This window comes from Narcine bancroftii, chromosome 4, assembly GCF_036971445.1.
Source record: "Narcine bancroftii isolate sNarBan1 chromosome 4, sNarBan1.hap1, whole genome shotgun sequence".
NCBI classification, from domain to species: Eukaryota; Metazoa; Chordata; class Chondrichthyes; order Torpediniformes; family Narcinidae; genus Narcine; species Narcine bancroftii.
In genome coordinates, this window is record NC_091472.1 from 300,630,617 (window position 1) to 300,655,046 (window position 24,430).

At 38.6% G+C, this 24,430-nt stretch overlaps 2 protein-coding genes and 1 long non-coding RNA gene across 8 annotated transcripts in view; 2 read left to right on the plus strand and 1 right to left on the minus strand.

Moving 5' to 3' along the window:
* The window catches only part of fastkd1 (FAST kinase domains 1), a 61,683-nt gene extending 53,830 nt beyond the window's left edge, over positions 1-7,853 (plus strand). For 3 of the 5 annotated variants that reach the window (XM_069935695.1, XM_069935694.1, XM_069935699.1), the window contains 2 exons: positions 5,326-5,440; positions 6,969-7,853. In XM_069935695.1, coding sequence (XP_069791796.1) covers positions 5,326-5,440; positions 6,969-7,061 — 208 coding nt within the window. In that variant the 3' untranslated portion in view covers positions 7,062-7,853. Of the gene's footprint in view, positions 1-1,552; positions 2,742-5,325; positions 5,441-6,968 lie in introns of those variants that run through there. The other 2 variants (XM_069935698.1, XM_069935696.1) reach the window with 2 other exon arrangements.
* On the minus strand, positions 1,438-24,386 carry klhl41a (kelch-like family member 41a). 2 transcript variants are annotated; one of them, XM_069935701.1, is made up of 8 exons: positions 22,735-24,386; positions 19,900-20,012; positions 17,590-19,341; positions 17,149-17,306; positions 12,913-13,020; positions 12,643-12,828; positions 11,505-11,651; positions 1,438-2,508 (listed from the first exon to the last, which is right to left on the minus strand). In XM_069935701.1, exons 3-8 carry the CDS (start codon positions 18,691-18,693, stop codon positions 2,493-2,495), a joined length of 1,719 nt encoding a protein of 572 aa, XP_069791802.1. In that variant the 5' UTR covers positions 18,694-19,341; positions 19,900-20,012; positions 22,735-24,386; the 3' UTR covers positions 1,438-2,492. The 2 variants fall into 2 exon arrangements, with proteins under 2 accessions (XP_069791802.1, XP_069791801.1); XM_069935700.1 differs by lacking the exons at positions 1,438-2,508; positions 19,900-20,012; positions 22,735-24,386 and adding an exon at positions 7,847-8,012.
* On the plus strand, positions 19,083-24,317 carry LOC138762167 (uncharacterized). The gene is made up of 3 exons (XR_011356798.1): positions 19,083-19,275; positions 19,814-20,141; positions 22,325-24,317. It is a non-coding gene; the product is annotated as an uncharacterized lncRNA (long non-coding RNA).
* Positions 24,387-24,430: the final 44 nt, after the last annotated feature.

A 24,430-nucleotide genomic window follows, 5' to 3' on the forward strand; every position in this document is an offset into this window, starting at 1 on the left:
ACTGCTACTGCCAACTCCACTCTCCTCCGCCATGTCCCAAGATCCCCATCACCGTTCTCGGGCTCTGCACTGTCCACCCAACTCAACACTGGATGGCTCTCCTTAGAAGGTGAGTCTCCTGTGATCTCGAGTAGGTCCTGCCAACCTCCTCACTGCGCGGTCCCAATGTCCTGGGGCTGCCTCAGGGCTGCATCTTTCATTTAAGACTTCATTCTCTCTGGACTTGTTTATATATTTTTTTCTGTCTTTAGTCTTCTGAGAAGCTCTAGAATCTAGTGAAAGTAATCACTGAATGGTATCATAAAAGTAATTTTTTTTAGACATTCAGCACGGTACCAGACCATTTCACTCACGAGCTTGTGCTGCCCAATTACACCCAAATAACGTACACTCCTGGTATGCTTTGAGTGGTGAGAGGAAACCAGAGCCCCTAGGGAAAATCGATGCAGACACCGGAAGAACGTACAAACTCCTTACAGACAGCATGGGTTTTAAACCCCGGTCCCAATCGCTGGCACTGTTGCACTAACCATTATGCTAACTGTGCTACCCCCTTGAGCATGATTATGGTAACTATATCATGAATTATTCTTAACAATTAGTCAGGTGGTTAAAAAAGTTAAAAATGCTGCCCTACAAAATTGTTCAGTTATTTTCCTGAAATATCTGATATTCCATTGCTCAGACATCAATAGCTAGGAACAGGAAGCAGAATTAGTGAAGCACGCTTTCTCCTGCTAGAGACCAATATTTTTACAGCAGAATCCTTTCTGTTCCTTGCTCTTGATTTAGAAGAGATAGGATTCCATAGGTGCCCGGTGGTTAGTGGGGATTACTTAAGGTGGTATGTGAGTGGGCAAAAAAGGTTGAGAACCATTGATCTATTTGCTTCCATTCTCTCTATAATACTATATTGTCTAAGTAGGTAAATGAAGAAGAGAAAATAAGTTATACATGTATGGTAATCCCGCAATTGATGTTCAAATTGAACTTAAATTTTCAGAAAGTGTTTCTGCTAGCACAGAAGTCTCCCACTGTAGTGGGTTGTGCGTGAGCACAGCGGGAAGAACTGAGACAGCAGGGTGCAAGCTCGTTAAGCATAATTGATTTACTTTGAAGTTTGCGCCACAGCTTTTAAGGCCGTCCAGAGCTTGCCCCTAGTATACCAGAACTTGTGACACTCTGATGTAAACGCGTACCTGTATTTCCAGTCTGTACCGAAAGAGAAGGACCCGCGACACCATCTTTTCCACGGCTGCTCTGCTGACCATGCATGACAAGTGGAGACAGTTTGGCACTACAAATATGTGCGCTGCCACACCATCATTTTTCTTTAAACTTTCTGAACAATTAAGTTAATAGACTACTTATTATTTGTACAATATTCAAATCATTGATACTCAAAGATTTGAAACAGGTTATATAACAGTAAATTTATTGTTTAAATCTCTTAAAAGTCATACACAAATCCTGCCATATCTTGGACATTAACACTTAGGTTTTGCCAGACATGAGTCTGCTCTTTCTTCCTCTGCTTTTTCTTCCCCTGCAGACTGATGAACCTCAAACCTCAAATTCCACCATGTATATTAGACATTTCTTCTTGCACAGTGGTATGTGACCCAAGGATCCATCAATCCTCACAAGAACTGGTAATAATGTCAAATTATGATAACCTAATTTCAACAAGAATCAACAACAGGGGACTCAATTCACAAAGGACCACTTGTAGTTTGAATGTTATTACCCAGTTCTGATTCACTGCCTCGTGATCCCTATCTTGTCAAGTTGTTGGTGGTCTGATTTGAAAACTGGATGAATTGTGGATAGTAAGGAATGTTGACCAAATAATGCAATGGGATATTGATCAGTTGTAAATTTGGGTGGAAAGATAGCAGATGGATCTAAATCTGGATGAGGGTGAGATCATTCATTTCCAGAGATCTCAAGTTTCAATTTATTGTCACAGTAACAAAACAGTACCCTATTGCACGATATTCCCATTTGCCTGCTGCAGAAATTGCCTAATGTCTCTCACATTTCTTACAGAAATAAGCAATAGCGAGTCACTGAGTGTCTGTAGATTCGCCTCTAGTACTTCCACGGTCACCCAGATTCCAGTTCAAACAATTAGCAACCCCGAGCTCCAGAACCGAACCTCCAATAAGGTCAGGGACCCTTCGGCACCTCCTTGCAAACTGATTCCGATACCTGGTACCCCTCCCGCTACTTCGAGCCAGTCTCCAGCAGTCCACAGCCTGTCGTGCATCTCCCAACAGCAGTTTCCAGCAGGCCGTGGGTTTCTCACCTAGAGTCGCCAGCAGAGCTCCCTCACTGGTCCATCTCCATGGTCACAGTCCTGTGGGTCATCTCTTCTGCTTCTCCTCAGGTGGGGATTGGTCTTCCTGTTTTCTGGTGCCCTGCTCCAGTCCTCCACTTCCCCAGAGTCTGCAGCCCCTCGTGGCTACTGTGGAATAATAGGTGCCTTCATCTTAGGTGCAGACCGATCTAGTGCAAGAGCAAGGAATACAGTGAATAGCAGGAATCTTAGGAACATTGATGCACAGTGGGATCTTTGGGTGCAAGTTCATTATTCCCTGTAAGTAACAGCACAAGTGTATAAGGTGATAAAGAAGGTTTATGATATATTTGCTTTCTTTGGTTAGAGCACTGAGTAAAAAAAGTTGGAAATTGCAAGTTATGTTGCGATTGTATAAAATTTTAGTCAGGCCACATTTGGAATATTGTGTATAGTTCTGGTTGCCATTCAATAAGAAGGGTGTGAAAGCTTTAGAAAGGGTGCAGAAGAGGTTCCCTTGGATGTTTCCTGGATTAGATTACATTAACTACAAGGGTTGTTTTCTCTGGCATATTGGAGACTGGCAGTGATCTGATCATAAAATTATGAGAGGCATATAAAGGGTAGAAAGTCAGTCTTTTTCCTCATATGGGTCAAATACTGGAGGGATACACAAAAAGAACCTCAGCAGGTCATGAAGCCTCCATAGAAAGTGAGAGGAAGTGGCCTTTTTGAGGCCTGAGCCATCCTTCAGGAGTGCAGAAAATCAGGCAGATACCTGAATAAGAAGGTTGGTGGGGGGAGGGAGGGGAGGAGCAAAGGCAAGCAGATTGTGGTAGGGGGCAAAGAGAAAGAAGCTGAGATGTGATGGGGGGAGGGATAGGGCAGAGGCCCAAAAGAGAACTCTGATGGGAGAAGGAAGGGCTGTGGAGTTGGAGGAAGAGAGGCAGACAGATGAGAGAAAGGGAGAGACCGGAAAGGGAGGTGGGTGGTTAACAGGAATTGAAAGTCAATATTTGATTGCTATCTGTTTGGAGACTACCATGATAGAATATATGGTGTTGTTCCTCCAATTTACGAGTGGCCTCAGCTTGGCTATACGTGAGGCCACGGACAGACATGTCACTGTACGAGGTGGGGAATTGAAGTGGTTGGCCACTTAGACGTCCTTACTTTGGCACCAGACAGAGCCACGATGCTCAACGAAACAATTCTCCAATCTGTATCCAGTCTCACTAATGTAGAGGAGACCACATCAAGAGCACCAAATTACCAGGACAGATTCTCATGGTGGTGCAGAACGAGGTGTAGGTGCAACTGTAGCACCTCTTTCAGACACAGAGATAGTTACCAGGTGAGGGAAAATGGTGGAAGGTGGAGAGATGAGGGAAAGGGAGAATGCTTTTGGTGGTGGAAGTTGCTGAGAGGACATGGGTTTAAGGTGGGTGGGGGGGGTGGAGTTTAAAGGATATTTGTGATGCCATCTTTTTTTTAAAACCGACTATGTGGAATGTTCTGCAAGGAGAGGAGGTAGAAGCAGAGATTAAAGGAGTTTTTAAGAGACAAAAACAAACTAGAAATGGAACGACACAGCTTACATTCAAACGGATGGAATTTTTTGGATTGGCATCACGGGTGTAATTGGATCCTGGATTTCCCCACCTCCAGATCCCAGTCAATGAGGGTTAGTAAGAATATCTCCACAATCTCCATCAGTACCAGAACACCACAGGAATGCATACTTAGTCACCTGCTCTACTCACTTTGTATCTATGACTGTGTACAACAACAACACCGTCTACAGATTTGCTGATGAGTTATATAAAAGGAAGCGATAAGAGCCCACAGGAGGGAGATTGAAAAGTATACTAAAAATAACCTTGCACTCAATCAAAACCAAGGAGCCGATTGTGGACTTTAGGAAAGGAAATCTAGAGGTGTATGATCCAGTGCTCATTGGGGGATCAGAGGCAGAGAGGGTGAGCAAATTTACATTCTTGAAAGTCATCATCTTGAAGCCAACACACTAACGTCATCGTGAAGAAAGCACGCCAGTGCCTCTACTTCAGGAGTTTGCGGAGGTTTGGTTTGACATTGAAAACCTTGACAAACCTCCACAGATGTGTCGTGGAAAGTGCGCTGACTGGCTGCATCACAGCCTGGTATGGGAGGACCAATAGCTCTGAGCAGAACACCCTACAAAAGGTCATGGACATAGCCCAATGCATCACAGGCAAAACTCTCCCCGTGCTTGCCATCAGGAAAGATGAATAGGTGCCTCAAGACTCATCCCACTATAGGTTCAGGAATAGTTGCTATCCTTCCACCATCAGACTCTGAAACAACAAACTAGATCAGAGACTCACTTAAGGACTTATTTTGTATATTATTTATCACTGTAAATTTATATTTTTTCTGTATTGCAGTCAGTTTACATTTCTTTGTTTTCATTTCCCATCTATCTTAAGTAGAGTACAGTTTTTTGTACTCCTGATAAGTAAAAATTCTACTTCAGGGTTGAATGTGATGTATTGTATGTACTCTGACCAATAAATCTAAACTTTGACACAGACATAGTGGCTCAAAGTCTGGTTCTTACACTGTATAGTTCTATGTTCTAGGACAGGTGATCACTGTATTTGAATGTTACAAAACATTTGAGTTACATTTGTATTGTTAATTTAATATTGATAAAACAAGATTTTAAGTGAGATTTCCATATTTCTCTTGAACTCTGGTTCCAATGGATGAAATTGTAAATCTCTATGAATGCACGTTCACCTCAACAAGATTTGTTCGTGTGCTTTTCCTTTTTAGACTTTCCTTGTATGAAGTAAGTTCATTCCTTCTTCAGCATGTGCAGTGTTATTATGGATAATCTTTGGGATTTGCCAACCAATTTGAATAAAGCACCTTGCTGATCCTTGGCAAGGTTTTCATTATTATACCAATGAGTTAGGTAACAGCAGTAATTTATGACATTCTATATGCCTTAAAAAAAATAATGTAGAATGTGTCTTTCCTAGAGTGGTCATAGAGTTCCTCAATGCTAAAGCTTTCTGCAAGAACTCGCATCATATTAGGGGAGAAGTTGCAATGAAAAAGAGGCACCTGGAGATTCTGGGATATCATGTAGTACAGGTATGTTATGTTCTTAGAGCATGCATAATCACTGGCAAAAATAGCAAATATCCAGATCAAGAATCTGTGCCTGACATGCTTTAAATCTATATTCAAGTTTGAATGTATCGTTAACCTGAGAAACTCTAGTTGAATACTGTTCTGCTTTTGGTTTAATTAAAATCTCATTCCTGCATAGACTCGTTCATTGTGCTGATTATCAAGTTTCATGCGATAAAGATTTGTCAAAAATATAGAAGGTATAATTGCCCTACTTATCACTGCAAGCATAACATTTAGCTGACTTTTTAAAATAGAATACATATTTTTCCCTTTAACCAAGTAAAGCAGATATGAAAACCAGTTTCCATAGCTGCAGGCAGTAATGATTATTTACTTGGGTCTAGGTGTCCAAAAGTATTCATTCATCTGTACATTAGTGACTTTGTGAGGTTTGAAAATACCTTTGTGAGCTAGATTTGCCACACCATTTATTGGTACTTGAAAGCATGAAATGTCAGAGAAAACGATTCCTCTGGCTTTCAACCCTGCACCTGGCAATTTCCAGTGGAAATGTTTATTTCAAAAAGGGCCTTCTCAATTTAATTAAGTAATAGGAATACTTTATCAAATGTATTTTCTTTTCCCTTAAGACTTGCAAAATGTCAGCAATGAGTTTCACCCCAATGCGATGTGTAAATTGATTTTTAAAAATAATGGGCATTTTTGCATCGTGCAAGAATAAAGCTGCATTAGGTAATTTGAGAGATGTACAAAAAAGAATTGAACTTTATTGTCCAATCACTGACAACCTCAAAGTCGTTTGGGGAACAAACAATTTAGAGTTAGCACTGAGTTTGGAAAACAAAAGTGTGTATGTAAAAGTAACAGAACTTCAGCAGAATTTGGATATTTGAACAACTTACCACTTGTTTTATTTTTGTGGCCTGTTTGCTTGAGATTCTGAATTGTTTTGCATTATCTCTTGATCTTTGAGTCTTTATCTTAATTATTAGTTATTGCTCACCAAGACTTCTTCAGTAGTACCTCTCAAGGTGGAAGGGCAAAGGGCAGCAGGTGCACAGGGATGCCACTTGCTTCAAATGCCCCTCCATTTCCCCAAGTTAGACATATAATATGATTCCTTCACAGTCAAATTCCTGGAAGGAACTTCTACATAGCAGTACTTGGAGTAATCACTGCATGGACTGCACCAAGGCAGCACACTACCAGCTTCCCAAGGGCAAAGATTAAACAGTATATGCTGGTCTTGTGAGCAGTATTGCCTATCATGCATGAATAAAGAAAATTAATTTTCATTAACAAAAGGACTTTAGTATTTTAATTGACTAAATCACAATGTGTCTGAAAGTTATCCAATGAAAATGCTGAAGCAAATAACACGAACTGAAAACTTTATTTTTATATTTGCATTTCATGAATTTTGAATCTTTAAAATGTCTCATCAGATAAATTAAAAAACTGAAATCTTTTTACTTTTAATGTGATTTACTTAAAAATTTTGCTATTCTTGGCTTTATCCTTGCAGATACCTCATTTTGAATGGAATTCCATGGAATTGTCAACAAAAGATGCATGGACAGAATATCTTAAACAAAAAATATTTGCAAAAGAATCTTGATTGTGAATCAAATTTTGAAAAATGTTTTTATACCATGTTTATAGATGGAAGTTTACTGACTCATAATAATGCAAAATGTCCTTATATTTTTCAAAAATTCTAAATACCAGATTATTTGTTGTCAAAATATTGAAATTCAACATTTTTTACAAAAGTAAGGATAATTTCTTAAATATAATCCTTAGTTAAAACTTCATGGTTGGAAGTTAGGCCCGTTGAATATGCAAGAGAATGTGTGAAATTACTATAATTTTCATAAAGTATAGATTTTAGTAATGGTTGAACGATGAATGTTTTTGACCAAAGTCTGCCATGTACAAAGATGGGAAGGAGGCAGAGAATCAATGCAATTCTCACAAGCAGCTTAGGAAGGACCTTTTTTTTTCCAAAATGTACTCAATTTTCTCGCCATGTTATAATAAATAAATGTTGTGGACTTCATTGAGAAGGAAATTCAAAAACTACTGAGATGATGTAATTTTAAATAATGCTTTAAATTCAATATTTGCTATTTTTAAAAAATGTTAATGTTAACTATTAAGAATATTGCTTGAATATACTTATTTCCAATGAACTTATTCTCTCTACATCATTTGTGTGGTACTGAAAATAAATCTTGTTCATTGATATGAATTTTCAGCTTCTGCACCATGTATTATACACTTCTGTCATTTTATAAACATGTTGGGATTATTGACTATTTGGGCTGGGTAATATTGCAGTGTGAGAGATGAATAAATTAATTTGTACAATTTTTTGTATGTATGGAGTAAAATTGCAGTTGGCACTATCCACCAGTGTTTTATTTAGCAGCAATATTAATGATACCACAGAACTTTTTATAATTTGGTAAGTTTGAACATGTTAAGGCGTGCAGGAAGACAGGTGGCCCCTTCACCATAATTAATTTCCTTCAGCATCCCACTCCATTCCTTCTTCTCATCTTCATATCTAAATAAAAGATAGAGTTGGCAAAATATCAACAAAATGTGTGCTGCACCAAGGCTGTCACGTATTTGTTAACCGATGCAATGAACAAAAATGTATTAAATGTTGATATTTTTTAAGGAATTGATCATGCGTACCAAGAGTTTTTCCCAAATTGTGTTGACAACACACAAGGGTCAATATGGTTTGCGTAGTGGTTGGTGCAAAGCTATTATTGTGCCAAAGACCTCGGTTTGAATCTGCCACTGTCCATGAGATGTTGGTACATTTCCCAGTGTTTGCATGCATTTCCTGAGTGCTCTGGTTTTCTCCCACATTCCAAAGATGTACAGGGTTAGTATGTTGATTGGTCACAGGGGTGTATTTGGGTGATGTGGGCTGTAAGGGCCTAATATCATGCAGTAAATCTAAATTATAAAAAAAAAGATACTTTCTCACCTTGTAGCTCCAGGAATAACTGGGAGAAAATGTACTCAGTGCACAATGTCTGATGGAATCTATCCTTTGCACAACAAGTAGTTTATGACAATTCACTCATTCCCCCTTTTGAGCTCCCAACTCTGAGCCAGACAGGAGAAATGGAATCCGTTTCAGTCATCAAGATTGAGGGTAGAACAGAGTTCACTTTCCAAATTTACTGATCTGGAATTGAACATCCGATTTCTTCAGTTTTATTTTTATTGTAACTGGCCAATTTATTATGCATTTTAAAATTTTATACCTACTATTCTCCTTTCCTTTCTTAAGATTGGTTTTTGTAGGGAAGAGAAAACAGAGCATTGTTATAAATTCACAGATTGTAATAAAGGATGTGGTAAATGGGGTTTCTGGTTGAAGAAACTGAGGATGGCGAGCGGGAGAGGATGAGAATTAAGGTAGCTGTGGGGTGAGGAGGAGAATGGAAAGCACAAGTTTTAAATCTTCAATGATTGCGATCTCTGGATTATGTCTATTGCCATGTGGTAATGAGTATAGGAATAGTAGAATGTATCACATGATTATGCAGCTAAACCAAGGGCTTTAGATTTCTGCATCACTAATAATGTTGGTGCAGAAGGCAAGACCTTAACAAGCTAAACAGGTTATACTAAACTGGAATGGGTCAACTTCCTTTGTGAAAAAGGTTTAAATTAATTTGGCAGGTTAATGGATGCAGAGTAGATGTGTAGTTGAGGGAGGGAGGGAATTAACCTACACCCCTAGTACGTTTCAAACTGTGGGAGGAAATTGGAGCCCCTGGGGAAAACCCACGTAGACATGGGGAGAACATACAAACTCCTTACAGACAGTGTGATTCAAACCCCAGACCCGATTGCTGATGCTGTAAAGGTGTTGCACTAACCACTACACCAACGAGAGAGGAAGCAATACTGGATTTCACCTACGAGAGAGGAAGCAATACTGGATTTCACCTACGAGAGAGGAAGCAATACTGGATTTCACCTACGAGAGAGGAAGCAATACTGGATTTCACCTACGAGAGAGGAAGCAATACTGGATTTCACCTACGAGAGAGGAAGCAATACTGGATTTCACCTACGAGAGAGGAAGCAATACTGGATTTCACCTACGAGAGAGGAAGCAATACTGGATTTCACCTACGAGAGAGGAAGCAATACTGGATTTCACCTACGAGAGAGGAAGCAATACTGGATTTCACCTACGAGAGAGGAAGCAATACTGGATTTCACCTACGAGAGAGGAAGCAATACTGGATTTCACCTACGAGAGAGGAAGCAATACTGGATTTCACCTACGAGAGAGGAAGCAATACTGGATTTCACCTACGAGAGAGGAAGCAATACTGGATTTCACCTACGAGAGAGGAAGCAATACTGGATTTCACCTACGAGAGAGGAAGCAATACTGGATTTCACCTACGAGAGAGGAAGCAATACTGGATTTCACCTACGAGAGAGGAAGCAATACTGGATTTCACCTACGAGAGAGGAAGCAATACTGGATCTAATATAGGGAATATAGCCAAAAAAGTTATAGAAGTGTCAGTGGGAGATCATTTCAGAGTTGGTGACCAAAAACAAGGTCATTAGATCAGAGATAAGGATGGTCTTGAAATTAAGGTCCTGAATTGTGGATGGCCAATTTCAACATCAAAAGAGAGGACCTAACAGAAGTACGCTGGCCACATTAATTTCTACATCTACTAGCATAATCTGACAAGAATGAGTCATTTAAAAGTTAAATACCATCTTGACCAACATTTTCCCCATGAGGGTGAAGGTCAGGATAGCAGATACAAGGAACCCTGATGTCAAAATATAGTGAGGGTTGGATAAATCAAATGAAGGAAGCAAACAAAAGGTATCAAACACTAAACTGGGGACAACAAATGGAGGTTGAATGATAAGCCAGCTAATTATACATTGGTGGAGACAAATTATTGGAAAGATTTCTGTGAGGTAGGATTAGTCTACAATTAGAAAGGCAAAGATCGGTCAAAGGTAGTCAGCCTAGCTTTTTCTTTGGAGATTCTATCTGACCAAATTGATTGAATTTGTGGTGGTTAACAAGGTGATTTTACGAGGGAAGCACTAGTCCCCGTGGACTTAAGTGAAGCCTTTGATGGCATTCAGAACTGGTCCAAAAGATGAGAACCCAATATTAGTTGGATCCAAATTTGACTTTGTAATAGGAAACAGAGGATAATGATAGTGCCTTAACGTACCATGGGGATATTGCTGAGACCTTTGCTGTTTGTTGTATATATTACATGGTTTGGGTATAAATGCAGGAGTTTAGTGATGTTGCTCAGTGAAGAAGATAGTTACAGGATGACAGTGTTACAGCAATCAAATGAAATTTATCCTTGATAAGTTGGAAGTGATGCATTTTGGGAGAACTAAGAAGGCAATGGATAGATAGCAGGATGATTGTATTGAGGAACAAAAAGACCTTGCTGAGCATATTCAAGTGTTCCTGAATGTGGCAGCACATATAATTAAGGTGGTGGTAAAGGGGATAAGTTTTAATTCACCACAGCATAAAAAACAAGAGAAAAGTTATGTTGCAACTGGATAAAATAAATGTATTGCTGTGCACAATTCTGATCGCCACTCGACAAAGGAGAACATGATTGCACTTTAGAGGTTGTAGAGGAGATTGACCAGGATAATACTTGGGATGGTGCATTTCAGATACAAGGAGAAAGTGGCTGGTTTTAGTTTTCTTGGAGCTGAAGAGGCTGAGTGGGGCCCTGCTTGAGGCATGTAAGAATGATGGGGGGGGGAAAGAGTCATGAAACCAGAGAGCATGGTTTAAGATAATGGATGCGCAGTTTAAAGTAAATCAAAGGCGAGAGTCCTTAGTGCTTGATGTGAAATTTTGTTGAGTATGGAGTTCCCAGACTATCTTTCTCTGTATCAACATGTAATTGATATGTAATCTTTATAATAGGTGTATTTTAAGCATTAATGACCTGCTATATCTCAGCACTAGATATTGCAGACCAGCCAGTATCGTACAATATTGACTTACTTCCACACATCAGTGAACTCAGAAGGAGCAAATTCTTTATTTTCCAGTTCAATCATTGCAAAACCTCCAATGGCATAAAGTGATCCAGCCATATTGATGATGCTGATTGAACTTCTTTCTTGTGGAAATTCAGTCTTTTTTTCCCACCTGTGATGGTCAAACAATAATGTAAAACACTTCAATGGTAAATATGTAGATAAATATAATTTCCTGCAGATTGTTCCATAGATTTTTAACAAATATTCAAAATAAATCAACAACAGCCTCCATCAGCAAAATATTTATAGTGTAGGTAGTACATATCTAAGTTTTGGTGAAGAATTTTATTTGGTGCCTTCAAATTGATACTGCAAATGTGAATCGTTCCACCACAGTTTTGTCTTAAATTATTCATTGTGAAAAATGAAGCTGAATCAAATGAAGCACTTGAATTTGCCACAGACCTCAACATTCCTAGATCCACTGCTATCAAATGCTGATTGTTACATCCCATTATATTAAAAACACAGAGATGGCCACAGTTGCAAGCCATCCATAAAAATTGAGGAGACTCACTACTTAAAAACTTAGTATGAAGGTGTAATCTTCCGCTTCACTTGCAGAAATTTAGCTTTATTTCATTGTAACGCAAAATAAAATCTCTTTCAATTCTATATTCGGTTTAGGCTTAGGTTCTGACAAAATCTTATGCACAATTTACTTTTTTTGAACAAATATCTATATCCAGAATTGTACTGTACCATGATAGGAGCCTCCATTGTAAGATTACAGATGATCTGGCATCTCACATGACATTATATACACCTTTACTCAATTTGGCCTCTCCACTCTTCAGCAGTTTTGTTTCATCATCCCTAACTATCTTCCCAATGTTATCCTACTACTTAATCTTATTTAAAAGAGAAAAATCACAGCTAATTACCATTAGCTTCAGATAGATTCTACATTCCTGCCAATACACAATATAATCACAAGATTTCCTTTCTGGAAAACATTTGATCACTGACATCAATTTAAATGCATCTTTCAGTTGTTTTTTCTTGATTTCTTGACCTTCAGTCATACTTTAATACTCCTCTCAGATATCTCCTTTGGTGAATAAACAGAAAAACCTCAATTATTTTTAAATTTCACTCACTTATTATTCATGATGTCATACACTTCAGCTGCAGCTGTCAAGCCCTCTTCGGTGACCCCTCCGACAACCCAGATTTTACTTTGGTGCACCGCTGCTCCAAACATGGCTCGTGCTTTGCTCATGGCTGCCAGCTCCCTCCACTCAGATTTTTTAGGGTTGTAGACAAACAATTTATTGACACATTTACTGTGGAAACATTAGAAATATTAAAATGATCAACAGTGCTGATCCGGCAGGAATCCATAACATGGTCAATCTGTACAAACTTACCCATCATCAGTTTTCCCTCCAATGACATAGATTAATTCATTGTGTGAAACCACAGAGTGGCCATAAATCTTTAGAGGAAATGCTTTGGATTCATTCCATTTGAAGTTGCTGAAAAAGAAAACACATTAAAATGAAATTCTCACTACATCCATCATTAATTGAGGCATATTAAATAAAGTTAAATATTGCAATAGTTATTGTCTGATTTCTTTAAAAATATACTAAAGTGATAGATGAAAAAAATCTTTCCAAAATTAGGGAACATCATACATGATCTACTCTACTTATTATACACCCATGACTGTGTGACCAGGCACAATTCCAATGCTATCGACAAATTTACCATTGACACCACAGTTGTTGGCAGAATCACATATGACAATAAGAAAGCTTACAGGAGGGAGATAAATCAGCTTGTGGAGTGGTGTCACACCAATAACCTTGTGCTAAACATTAGCAAAACCAAAGAGATGTTGCTGAACTTCAGGAGGAAGTCAGGGGAACACAACCCAGTCCTCATTGACTCAACTTCAGGAACTTCTGCTCGAGAATCACAGGCAATCCTATGAGGGATGGAAGCCTTAGGAACAAAAGTTGAAAGAGTGATGAAAGATTTAGCGGACTTGATCAAAAACATGGGTGGGTCGATCACCGATTTAATGGAACGAATAGACAGTGCTGAAAGAGCCTTAGGAAAGCATGATAAGAAATTGGAAGAACTGCATGACCGAGCAAAACAGTGGGTGATTGATAAACAAAAGCTTCTTGATAAGATTGATCACATGGAGAACTTTAAAAAGTGAAATAATGTACGAATAATTGGTTTAAAATGAGGTTCAGAAGGAAGAGATGTGGTTAAATTCTTTGAATCTTGAATTCCTGATGTACTTCGTGCTGAATCACTTGGTGGATAAGTATGGATTGAGAGAGCCATTCGAACATAGAAGAAATGAGGATACATGTCCTCGATCAGTCCTTGTGAGACTGTTGAGCTTCAGGGATTGAAAAGCGATCTTAAGAGCAGCATTTGGGTACTCTAAAATGAATAATGCCCCGCTGAAATGGGATGGACAAAAGGTACGTTTTTCCAAGATTTCAGCCCAGCTGTCATATTGAAAAGAATTTGACAAGGTCAAGCGGCAGCTCTGGGCAAAGAATCTCACATATTCCATGGTGATTTTAAGGATGAAGGTGTTGGAAGATAACAAGTGGTTTTTCAAAACAAAGCAAGAGGCAGAAGAATCTGTGGACTTTAAGAAGAAAAATGACTTTGGAAGAGAACTTTATGAAGATTATATTTTTGTGGACTAAGTAAAGATAAAATTTTTGAGTTGCTTGATCTTTATTAGATAATGTTAATCTTTCTTATTGATACTTCGCGGAGAGCTTGGGGAAATGCCGAATGCAGGGTGTAGACTGCAGTCGAAGTGGGGGGGGGGGGGAATAGCATCAGGAGGGAAGTTTGTTTTCAAGATGGTGCTTTAGGGTGGGGTTCTTCTTCTTCATCCCGAGAGGATTCTGTGGGCATTTTTCACAGGCTTCCGGGGTTTCTTGTTTACATCACCATCAAAGTAGGGGCTTTGCACTTTTTTTCCAAAATGGAAGAGGTCATGAGATTGTTTAATCATTTATTGCGACTGTATTACTGTAGAATAGTTGTCTGTAAATCAATATAGATAAGATGTTCATAAGTTTTAATGTTAACGGTTTAAATGGGACGATCAAGAAGGTTTTGGCTCCCTTGAAAAAGAAAAGGCAGATGTGTCTTTTTATAGAAATCACATCTTGCTAAGGTGGAACATGACAAGTTAAAAAGAGGTTGGGTGGGGATGGTTTTCTCTTCATCGTTCAATTCTAAGAGAGGTTGCGATTTTAATAAATAAAAATATCAAAAGACCAGGTGGGTAGATATATGATGGTAAATTATAAGATTTATTCAAAATCATGGACTTTTATGAATATTTATGTGCCAAATTATGATGATGAAGCCTTTATGAATGATATATTTTTGAAAGCTGCTGAGGGGAGGAAAGATATTTTGATAGGAAGAGATTTTAATTTCTGTCTGGATCTGATAGTGGATAAATCTATAATAACAGTAACTAGGGCTAAGGCTGCTAAAATGACTATTTTATATGATGTATCTAAATTTGATTGATTTTTGAAGGTAGCTTAACCCAACAGAGAGAGACTATCTTTTCTACTCAAGGGTACATTATTCACATACAAGAATCAATTTATATTTACTGTTGGCTGGACTAAAAGATAGGGTGATAAAGTCAGAATATTTATCGAGGCTACTTTCTGATCACTCACTACTTACATTGACTATTTCAATAGCAGAGAAACAGGAAGGTGTTTATAGATGGCGTTTTGTGACAGATAATGTTGAGATGTACTGCATATAGATATGTTTTTGGGAGATAAATTGGGGCAGGTTTTTTAGTGTAGGTCACATACAAACATTTCAAAACAGATCTCATTTAAAATACTGGAGCTCTCCTCAAGCCAGACAGGGCAGCTGACCAAGAACAACAAGTCTCTCTCTGAAAACCGACAAGAACCTTCCTGAGCGGTAACCATTTACCTTTCAAGCACCAAAGCCTGGTGAACTTCATAAGTGTTAAATTCTGTGCACAGTATAAGAATTGCTGTAACACAGTGAACTTGGAGGAGTGAGAAGTGAGACTGGACTGTGAATCAAATAACTTTTTTGAACTTACACACCCATTACATACATGTGCGCTTCGAATTAGAAGTTATATTAGTTAATAGTGATAAGATAAAATTTGATCCTGTTTTCATGTTTAAAGATAATTAAAATTAATTTTTGTTTAAGTAGCCACTTGTCTTGGTGAATATCTATTGCTGCTGGGTTTTGGGATCCTCTGGGTTTGTAACAGTTTGAATCCCATAATGTTAAAGCGGGAGGATTTTAAACAGTTTATTAGATGATAAATAGAAAGCTATTGTGAAACAAATTTGGGGTCAATGGATAACAGCTTTTTAATATGGGATACAATTTGACCTCTTAAAAAGGCCCTCATTATTTCATTTATGAAAAATGTGAAGAGGGAATATAATGGAGAATTAAATGATTTGGAAACAGATATTGGAACTAGAAAAAGAATATCAGAGAACAGGGTAAATGTAGAACAATGTAAAACAAAAAAAATGTTATAATACCTTACAATTTACAATACCAGAACAATCCTGGTCTGAATGGTGTGTGGATTGTGTAACTTCAACTATTAATGTGAGATATGGGATGGTTCAATATAATTTTTTTTTAACATCACCTGTATCTCATTCCATAGAAGTTACTCAAATTTAAGCCAGAAATACTAGAATTGTGTTTGAGGTGTGAAATAGAGGATGAAACATTCTTTCATTCAACCTGGTCATGTGTGATGGTTTTTGGCAAGAAATTTCTTAAGTATTAACAAGAATGACAAGGGTGACCTTTCCAGGTGATCCAGAACTTTATCTGTTAGGTCATTTTATAGACACAAGTAATGAATGATCTTACAAGGTTTCAAATTACGTTTGTTAAAATTGCACTGGCTGTACCCAAAAAATGTAGTGCAATCATGTGGAAGTTGGACTCTGCGAGGTGGCTAGCTGAGATGGATAGTTGTGTACCAATGGAAAAAATAACATACAATTTAAGGAACAAGTATGATACTTTTCTTAAAATATGGAGAGCATCTTTGAAATATATTGGTGCCCATTTTAATAATGCTGCTAAATTCAAAAGTGATCCCTCCCTGAATCCTGAGGTTAATTTAAACTGTGGTGTATGAAAAAGGTTTTTAAAGGGGGGGGGGGAGGGGGGAAGAAACAGAAGGGGTAGAGTTGGGGTTTTGTTTATTTCATACAAAAGTTAATATATATGTTGAAACTTTATAACAGTTAAATTTTATGAAAAATAAAAAATAAAGTATTTGAAAATAAATTTAGTCACAATATTAGACAGAATGACAATCACATTATTTAATTTGAAATGTTATGCTTGATTAAGACAGTTTTACAATATTTTGTATACATCATCTGTACCTCAAAGAAGTGTTCCAAGAAACTGTATCCATACAGTTGCAGACCATTGGATGTTTTACTGCAACTGTTGAAGCTGGAGTTAAGTACACCGAAGCAGAGTTTATGGTCATAGAAGAGAGGGGAGAACAAGTATAAAAAAAAACTTAAACCATCATTAAAATGAAAACAAGATGAACTTACTTCATGTCATAACACATCACTGTATCCAGTGATTGTTCACTTTGAAGATCCTTGCCACCGATCACATAAAGGAAATTTCCGCTCTCTCCTAACCCAAAGAGGCATCTGGGTGAAGGTAGTGGCAGTAAGCCATTCCATGTACCAGTAATGTTGTCAAACTGTTGAAAAACAATTGAAATTGAAAGGTGACCAATTGCTTTATAGTTTAAATGAATTTTGATTGAGTAATGAAAGTAAATGGCATATCAATTTATTACACGAAATAGCAAAAAAAAGGATGTTACATAAAACTGAGGGTTTAGAATCTTTTAAATAAATGAGCTTATGTATTTTGGAAATAAATTTTAAACTTCCAGCGATGTTTACGTCAAATATTGTTTCAAATAGACAGATCTGCAAGACAGCCCTAAAAAATGTTAAACTCAATCGATTCAAGTTTACCTGGAAAAAATAGCAATGGCAAGGATGTTCTTTAACTTCTTCATCCACGTACAAGCCACCAATAGCAAAAATCTGGTTTTTCTTCGTCACGAAGCTGACGTGATTTCTGGGGATCAGATTGTTCACCGCCGCCAGGAAGCATTCATTGAGGTTCGGATCATATGCCACCGTCATGGTCTCGTTAATAAACACGATCATCTCCTTGACGAACATGCCATGTCTCGGAATGGCATTGAGGAAGCCAGGCAGCTCTTCTTCACCAGCGTCCCCTTCTCCTTTCTTGGCGTCTTTGTCCCCTGCTTGAACCGGCTCGGGAAGTTTCCCGGCAAACGCATCCGTGATGGTTTGAACTTTTTTCCCTAAATCGGGATCGGCCTTTACGATATCATCTTTGGCGACGTGGTCTTTCACATATTTCTCAGTCATGAGGCGAAAACGGATACAGTCAAATACTTCTCCCAAATGCTTGGACCTCTCCTCTTTGTCACTTCGCACCCACCTCATGGCAGCTTCAAATACAACCTCCTCCTGCTCCACATTTAAAGAATCGCCCGCGATGAGGCCGATCAGTTCGTGAAGAGCCAGTTGCACGAAATCCTCGGCCCTGGAGATTTGTTCAAAGCGGTCGGAGGCATATTCGCGGGCGGAGAGAGCGAGCCGGGGGCAATCCAGGAGAAGTCCGAGCCTGAAGATGGCCAGGCAGTTGTCGACAGACAACTTTTCCTGAAGGTAGGTGACACACAGCGTGAAGACGGAAGGGATCTGAAAGCGGCTGGACACGGCGAAAACGTTCTGCACGTTTTCGTCGGTCAGCTCGATCTCCGAGGAATACAGGTAGTGAAGAATCAGGGCGACGACGTTTTCCTCCGCGTCTTCCAGAATCACCTCGCGTTTCTTCTCGCTCTCTTCTGCAAAGAAGTACTCGCGAAAGAACGGGCTGCAGGCGGCCAGGATCAGCCGGTGGCAGGGGAAGGACTTGCTGCCAACCTTCAGCGAGCAATCCACAAATTTCTTCTCCTCCCAAAGCTTTTTCAGTCCATCCTGAAGAAGAGTAGTTTGATAGAGGCGAGATTCTTCTCGGATGTCTCGTGGTTGGGGGTCCATCGTAACTCAAGTTGGAGGCGCACTCAAAACTCGGGCTGAGTCAAGGCTTGAACCGCGTGGACTGGAACCCTTCCAGCTCTTTATAGAGCGCAGCCCCCGCACCTCGGAGTTCGGGTCCCCCGAGGGGCGAACAGGACGGCCACGGTGGCAGCTGCCGCAGACGGAAAGAGACAACTGTGAGGGATCTTCGGAGTCGCTCACCAAGCGGGCGATGACTCAGGGAATTAAATTTAGAACGAGACGCGGTCATCGGCTGTTTGCGTCCCCGAGTAATCCTTCCACCAGGTTCCAGCGCTCACTCTCCAACCACATCCATCCAGCTGCTACCAACATTGCTTCTTTTTTTGAGCATTGACGGAAGACCAGGAATCCTCGCGATCGACTTCAATACAAATTTAATGGCATGACTTGAGCCGCGTTCGAAGGCTGAAATGATCCCCCACTCTCGTCGCCACCCTTTGTCATGAAGTCCAGCGACTCTTTTAACAAAAAGGAAAATGAGTATTGCACACGATTGAAGAGGTTTTCCCAATATTGTCTAAAATAAAGGCAAGCTTTCGAGAAAATATCATCTTTCACAAGGTCAGCTGTTGAACGTGGTCACGCCCACTTTGAGCATGTTATTCATCATTTGTCTGTGTTCTGCTACTGTAATAAAAGAAAGTGACTCATTTTCCACTGCACACGTTTGCCAATTTATAACGTCCATACGTTATGAATAATCCAACGGCTGATGGAGTTGGAAAAGCATGCTGTCAAATCTCCACAATCAAGCTCAACGTGTTATACTTTCATCAAGACGATCTAAAAATTAAGAAAGGATCTTTGCCGGCCCAGACCACAATGACCCAATGGACTAGGATTTCGTTATTTTCTTGGACGACTCCTTTTAAGTAGATATCACTTTCACATGTTCCATTTCCATCTGCAGGTTTGCCCCGTTTTCTCGGGATATCTAATTCCCTTAACCTCTTTCCACCAATGCCTCACTGCAGTACACTCATTTTCAGCCAAAGTCCTTTCTTGATATTGATGCCAAATTTTTGGTTTACGTGCTCTTCCCTCCCCATCTTTTCAATTCCCCACTAAGCTCATGTACTTTGCTTTTTGTTGCTTTCAGATCACCCAACCAACTCATCCATTTATCATTCAGTTGAAGGTCCCAGATACGTTTCGGAGATGGAGTAGTGAAGAAGGCATGCTTACCTTCATTGTGAGAACAGGAGAGGTACATCGTGATACAACTGTAAAGGACATGGGTGAGACCCCTCACGGAGTATGGTGTGCAGTTCTGGTCATCCAGCTCGAGGAACGATAAGCTGGAAATGGTGCAGAAACAATTCACCAAAATATGACCTGAGCTGGTAGGCTTGAATTACAAGCAGATGCTAGAACCTTACTTCCAGGGGCAGAGGAGGGATCTTATAAAGGTTTAGAATTCATGAGAGGTAAGTCAAAGTCATAGTCTTTTTTTTCCCAGGGAAGAGGCATCTAAAACTAGAGGATGTAGATTTAAGGTGAAAGGGGGAAGATTTAAAGGGGACCTGAGGGGCATCTTTTACACACAGAGTGTGATGCTAAAGTGGTAGAAGTGGGTACAATTATAAAGTTAAGAAGGCATTTAGACAGGTACATGGATAGAAAAGGTTTATAAGGATATGGTCCAATGCAGACAAATGAGACTAACTTGGTCAGTTAGGATGTTGGGTTGTAGAACTCTGACTCAGGGTCATGAAGAATGGTGATAAAATATATATGTAAAGATGTAAAAATAATGTATATGTAAAGAATTAAAGAAGGGAAAGAGAAGGGAAGAAAGGAAGGGGAAAAAAGGGAGAACTTTGTTATATGTGTAAAAAATTGTTTTTGGGGGGGGTTGGGGGGGAGAGAGAATAACTGTCACTGCAAAATCAGTTGATGCTTGCGAGCAGGTTCGTAATCTAAATAGAAAGGGGAGTTGTGGTTGCCTGGCAAGGGATAAGGGGCAACTCAGAGAGGGGAGGGGTATATTTGTGGTTAAAGGAATATTGGATGTGGGAGTTGTTGAAGTATTTTAATGTTTTAAATGTGTTGTCATACATTGAGTTTAAAAAGGGAAAACAGAGATGAAAATTAGGAAAAGGGGGATGGTGGTGGTGAGGAAGCAGAAATGAGGTCTAAACAGGATATGAGATGGCCATGTTGAACTATATGACTATAAACATTAATGGAATACATAACCAAATTAAATGGCTATTAAATTTACTAAAAAAAGAAAAAAAAAAGATTTAGCATTTGTGCAGGAAACACATCTAACTGAAGTGGAACATAACAAATTAAAGAGAAACTGGGTGGGGCCCGTAGCAGCAGCATCATATAATTCAGAGGCTAGAGGAGTAGCTATATTAATTAATAAAAATGTAAAAATCAAAATAGAGGAGGAAATAATAGATCCAGCAGGGAGGTATGTAATGATAAACTCAGATATACTCAGAATTTTGGAATTTGCTCAATATATATGCACCTAATGAAGAGGATCAAAAGTTTATGCAAGTTTTTTTTTGAAGATTGTAGATACACAAGGAAATATATTGATAAGAGGGCATTTTAACCTTAATTTGGATCTAATGTTGGATAAAACTGGACACAAGACAAGCAAAAAGAATAAAGTGGCCAAATTTATGGTTAAATCAATGCAGAAAGTGAAACTTATGGATATATGGAGGAGGCAGCACCCAAGAGAGAAGAAATACTCATATTATTCGAGTAGGCATAAAACATACTCGAGGATTGATATGTTTTTGTTGTCGGCCCATATTCAAAGGAGAGTTAGGAAAACTGAATATAAAGCAAGATTACTATCTGATCATTCACCCCTGTTATTAGCAACAGAACTGGAGGACATCCCACCAAGAACATATAGACGGAGGTTAAACTCCATGCTACTTAAAAGGCAGGAATTTAGAGAGTTTATTGAACACCAAATTAAAACATTTTTTGAAATAAATACGGAATCAGTGAAAGACAAATTTATATTATGGGATGCAATGAAAGCCTTCATTAGAGGGCAGATAATAAGTTATGTAACTAAGATGAAAAAGGACTACAATCGGGAAATAGAGCAGTTGGAAAGGGAGATAGTAAGTATAGAAAAGGAACTAGTAAAAAGGGATGATATAACAAAAAAGAGAGAATTGGCAGACAAAAAAAAACAAAACATTACAAATGTATAAGGTGGAGAAGAACATAATGAAAATAAAGCAAAAGTATTACAAACTAGGAGAAAAAACACAAAATATTAGCTTGGCAACTTAAAACAGAACAAGCTAAAAGAACTGTATTGGCATCAAGGAAAAAGGACAAACAAACAGATTACATATAATCCAATAGAAATTAATGAAAACTTTAAGGAATTTTATGAACAATTATACCAAAATGATAATGAGGGGAAAGATGATAAAATAGAAGAGTTCTTAGCTAAAGTTGAACTTCCGAAATTGCAAGAAGAGGAACAAAACAAACTGATAAAACCATTTGAAATAGAAGAATTATAGGATATATTAAAAAAAAGCTGCCAAACAATAAAATGCCTGGAGAGGATGGATTCCCAATAAAATTCTATAAAACGTTTCTTTCTTTTTTTTTTCTTTAGCTTGGCTTCGCGGACGAAGATTTATGGAGGGGTAAATGTCCACGTCAGCTGCAGGCACGTTTGTGGCTGACAAGTCCGATGCGGGACAGGCAGACATGGTTGCAGGGGAAAATTTGTTGGTTGGGGTTGGGTGTTGGGTTTTTCCTCCTTTGTCTTTTGTCAGTGAGGTGGGCTCTGCGGTCTTCTTCAAAGGAGGTTGCTGCCCGCTGAACTGTGAGGCGCCAAGATGCACGGTTTGAGGCGATATCAGCCCACTGGCCGTGGTCAATGTGGCAGGCACCAAGAGATTTATTTAGGCAGTCCTTGTACCTCTTCTTTGGTGCACCTCTGACACGATGGCCAGTGGAGAGCTCGCCATATAACATGATCTTGGGAAGGCGATGGTCCTCCATTCTGGAGACGTGACTTACCCAGCGCAGTTGGATCTTCAACAGCGTGGATTCGATGCTGTCGGCCTCTGCCATCTCGAGTACTTCGATGTTAGGGATGAAGTCGCTCCAATGAATGTTGAGGATGGAGCGGAGCAAGAGTTATTAATTCCTCCTCTCCTGGAAGTAATGAACCAGATAGAAGAAACACAAAACTTGCCAGATTCATGTAAGACAGCAATAATTACAGTAATACCAAAGACGGGGATGGATCCATTAACACCAGCATCATAGAGACCAATATCTCTACTTAATTCAGATTATAAGATAATAGCAAAATTAACAGTTATATGGTTATATTAGCAAACAGATTGGCTGATTGTGTACCAAAAATAGTAAAACAAGATCAAACTGGATTTATTAAGAAAAGACGAACAGAGGATAATGTCTGTAAATTTATTAATCAAATTCATGCAGTTCAAGGAAATAAGAAGCCAACAGTGGCTGTTATTTTTAAGATGCAGAAAAAGCCTTTGACAGAGTAGAATGGAATTATTTATTCAAAGTATTACAGAGGTTCAATACCAGAAAAATATATTAATTGGATTAAAGCATTATATAATGGACCATTGGCGAAGGTAACAGTAAATGGACATTTATCGAACCAATTTAAATTAAGTAGGTCAACTAGGCAGGAATGTCCATTATCCCACTCACTGTTCGCTTTAGCAATAGAACCATTGGCAGAACTGATAAGAACAGAAAATAAAATAAAAGGGATAAAAATAAAGCAGAATGGAGTATAAAATCAGTTTATTTGTAGATGACATCATAGTATACTTAAAAGAACCATAAATATCAATAAAAGAATTACATAAGAAATTGAAGGAGTATGGAGAAATACTGGGGTACAAGATCAACAAAATAAAAGTGAAGTGATGCCAATGAGTAACGTGGATTATACAGAATTTAAAAAAGAATCACCATTTAAATGGCAAACACAAGCAATCTGATACCTAGATATTAGGTTAGATAATAACTTAAGCCATTTGTATAAATTAAATTATCAGCCATTAATAAAGAAATTGCAGGAAGACTTAGAACATTGGAAAGAATTACCACTAAAGTTGATCGGGAGGGTAAATTGCATTAAAATGAATGTCTTCCCAAGGATACAATACTTATTTCAATCATTACCAATTCCCTTAACAGAGAAATTCTTTAATGAACTAAAGAGAATAATAAGGAAATTCTTGTGGAAAGGGGGTAAACCAAGGGTAGCATTAGATAAATTAACAGAGAGGTATAACCAAAGTGGTTTGCAGTCACCAAACTTTAAAAAATTATTATAGAGCAGCACAATTAAGGTATTTATCAGATTTTTACCAGACAAGGACAAAACCAGACTGGACTAAGATAGGGCTAGATAAAATAGGGGAAAAGGTACTGGAACATATACTTTTTCTTGATTGCACAGTTGGTTTACATTTCTTTCTTTGTTTTACATTTCTATCTTTGAGTACAAATTTTTGCAGATAAGTAGAAATTTTGCCTGGACTGCAGGAAAAAGTATCTCAGGATTGTATGTGACGTCATGTATGTACTCTGGCAATAAATCTGAACTTTGAAGAGACAAAGGATCATCATCTTTTGGACTTAAAATTTTCAGTATTACAACATTACAAAACATTATTAAGAGTTTAAACATCAAAAGGGTGATAAGGACTTCAGTGGATGG

What these genes read in the sequence shown, in the direction of transcription:
- klhl41a (XM_069935700.1), bottom strand. Translation starts at nt 18,693, where the DNA reads ATGGACCCCCAACCACGAGACATCCGAGAAGAATCTCGCCTCTATCAA. An exon ending in GCCATTGCTATTTTTTCCAG is followed by an intron (nt 17,307 to 17,589) that starts GTAAACTTGAAT and finishes GTTTTTCAACAG; the next exon opens with TTTGACAACATTACTGGTAC. An exon ending in TATGACATCATGAATAATAA is followed by an intron (nt 11,652 to 12,642) that starts GTGAGTGAAATT and finishes TGACCATCACAG; the next exon opens with GTGGGAAAAAAAGACTGAAT.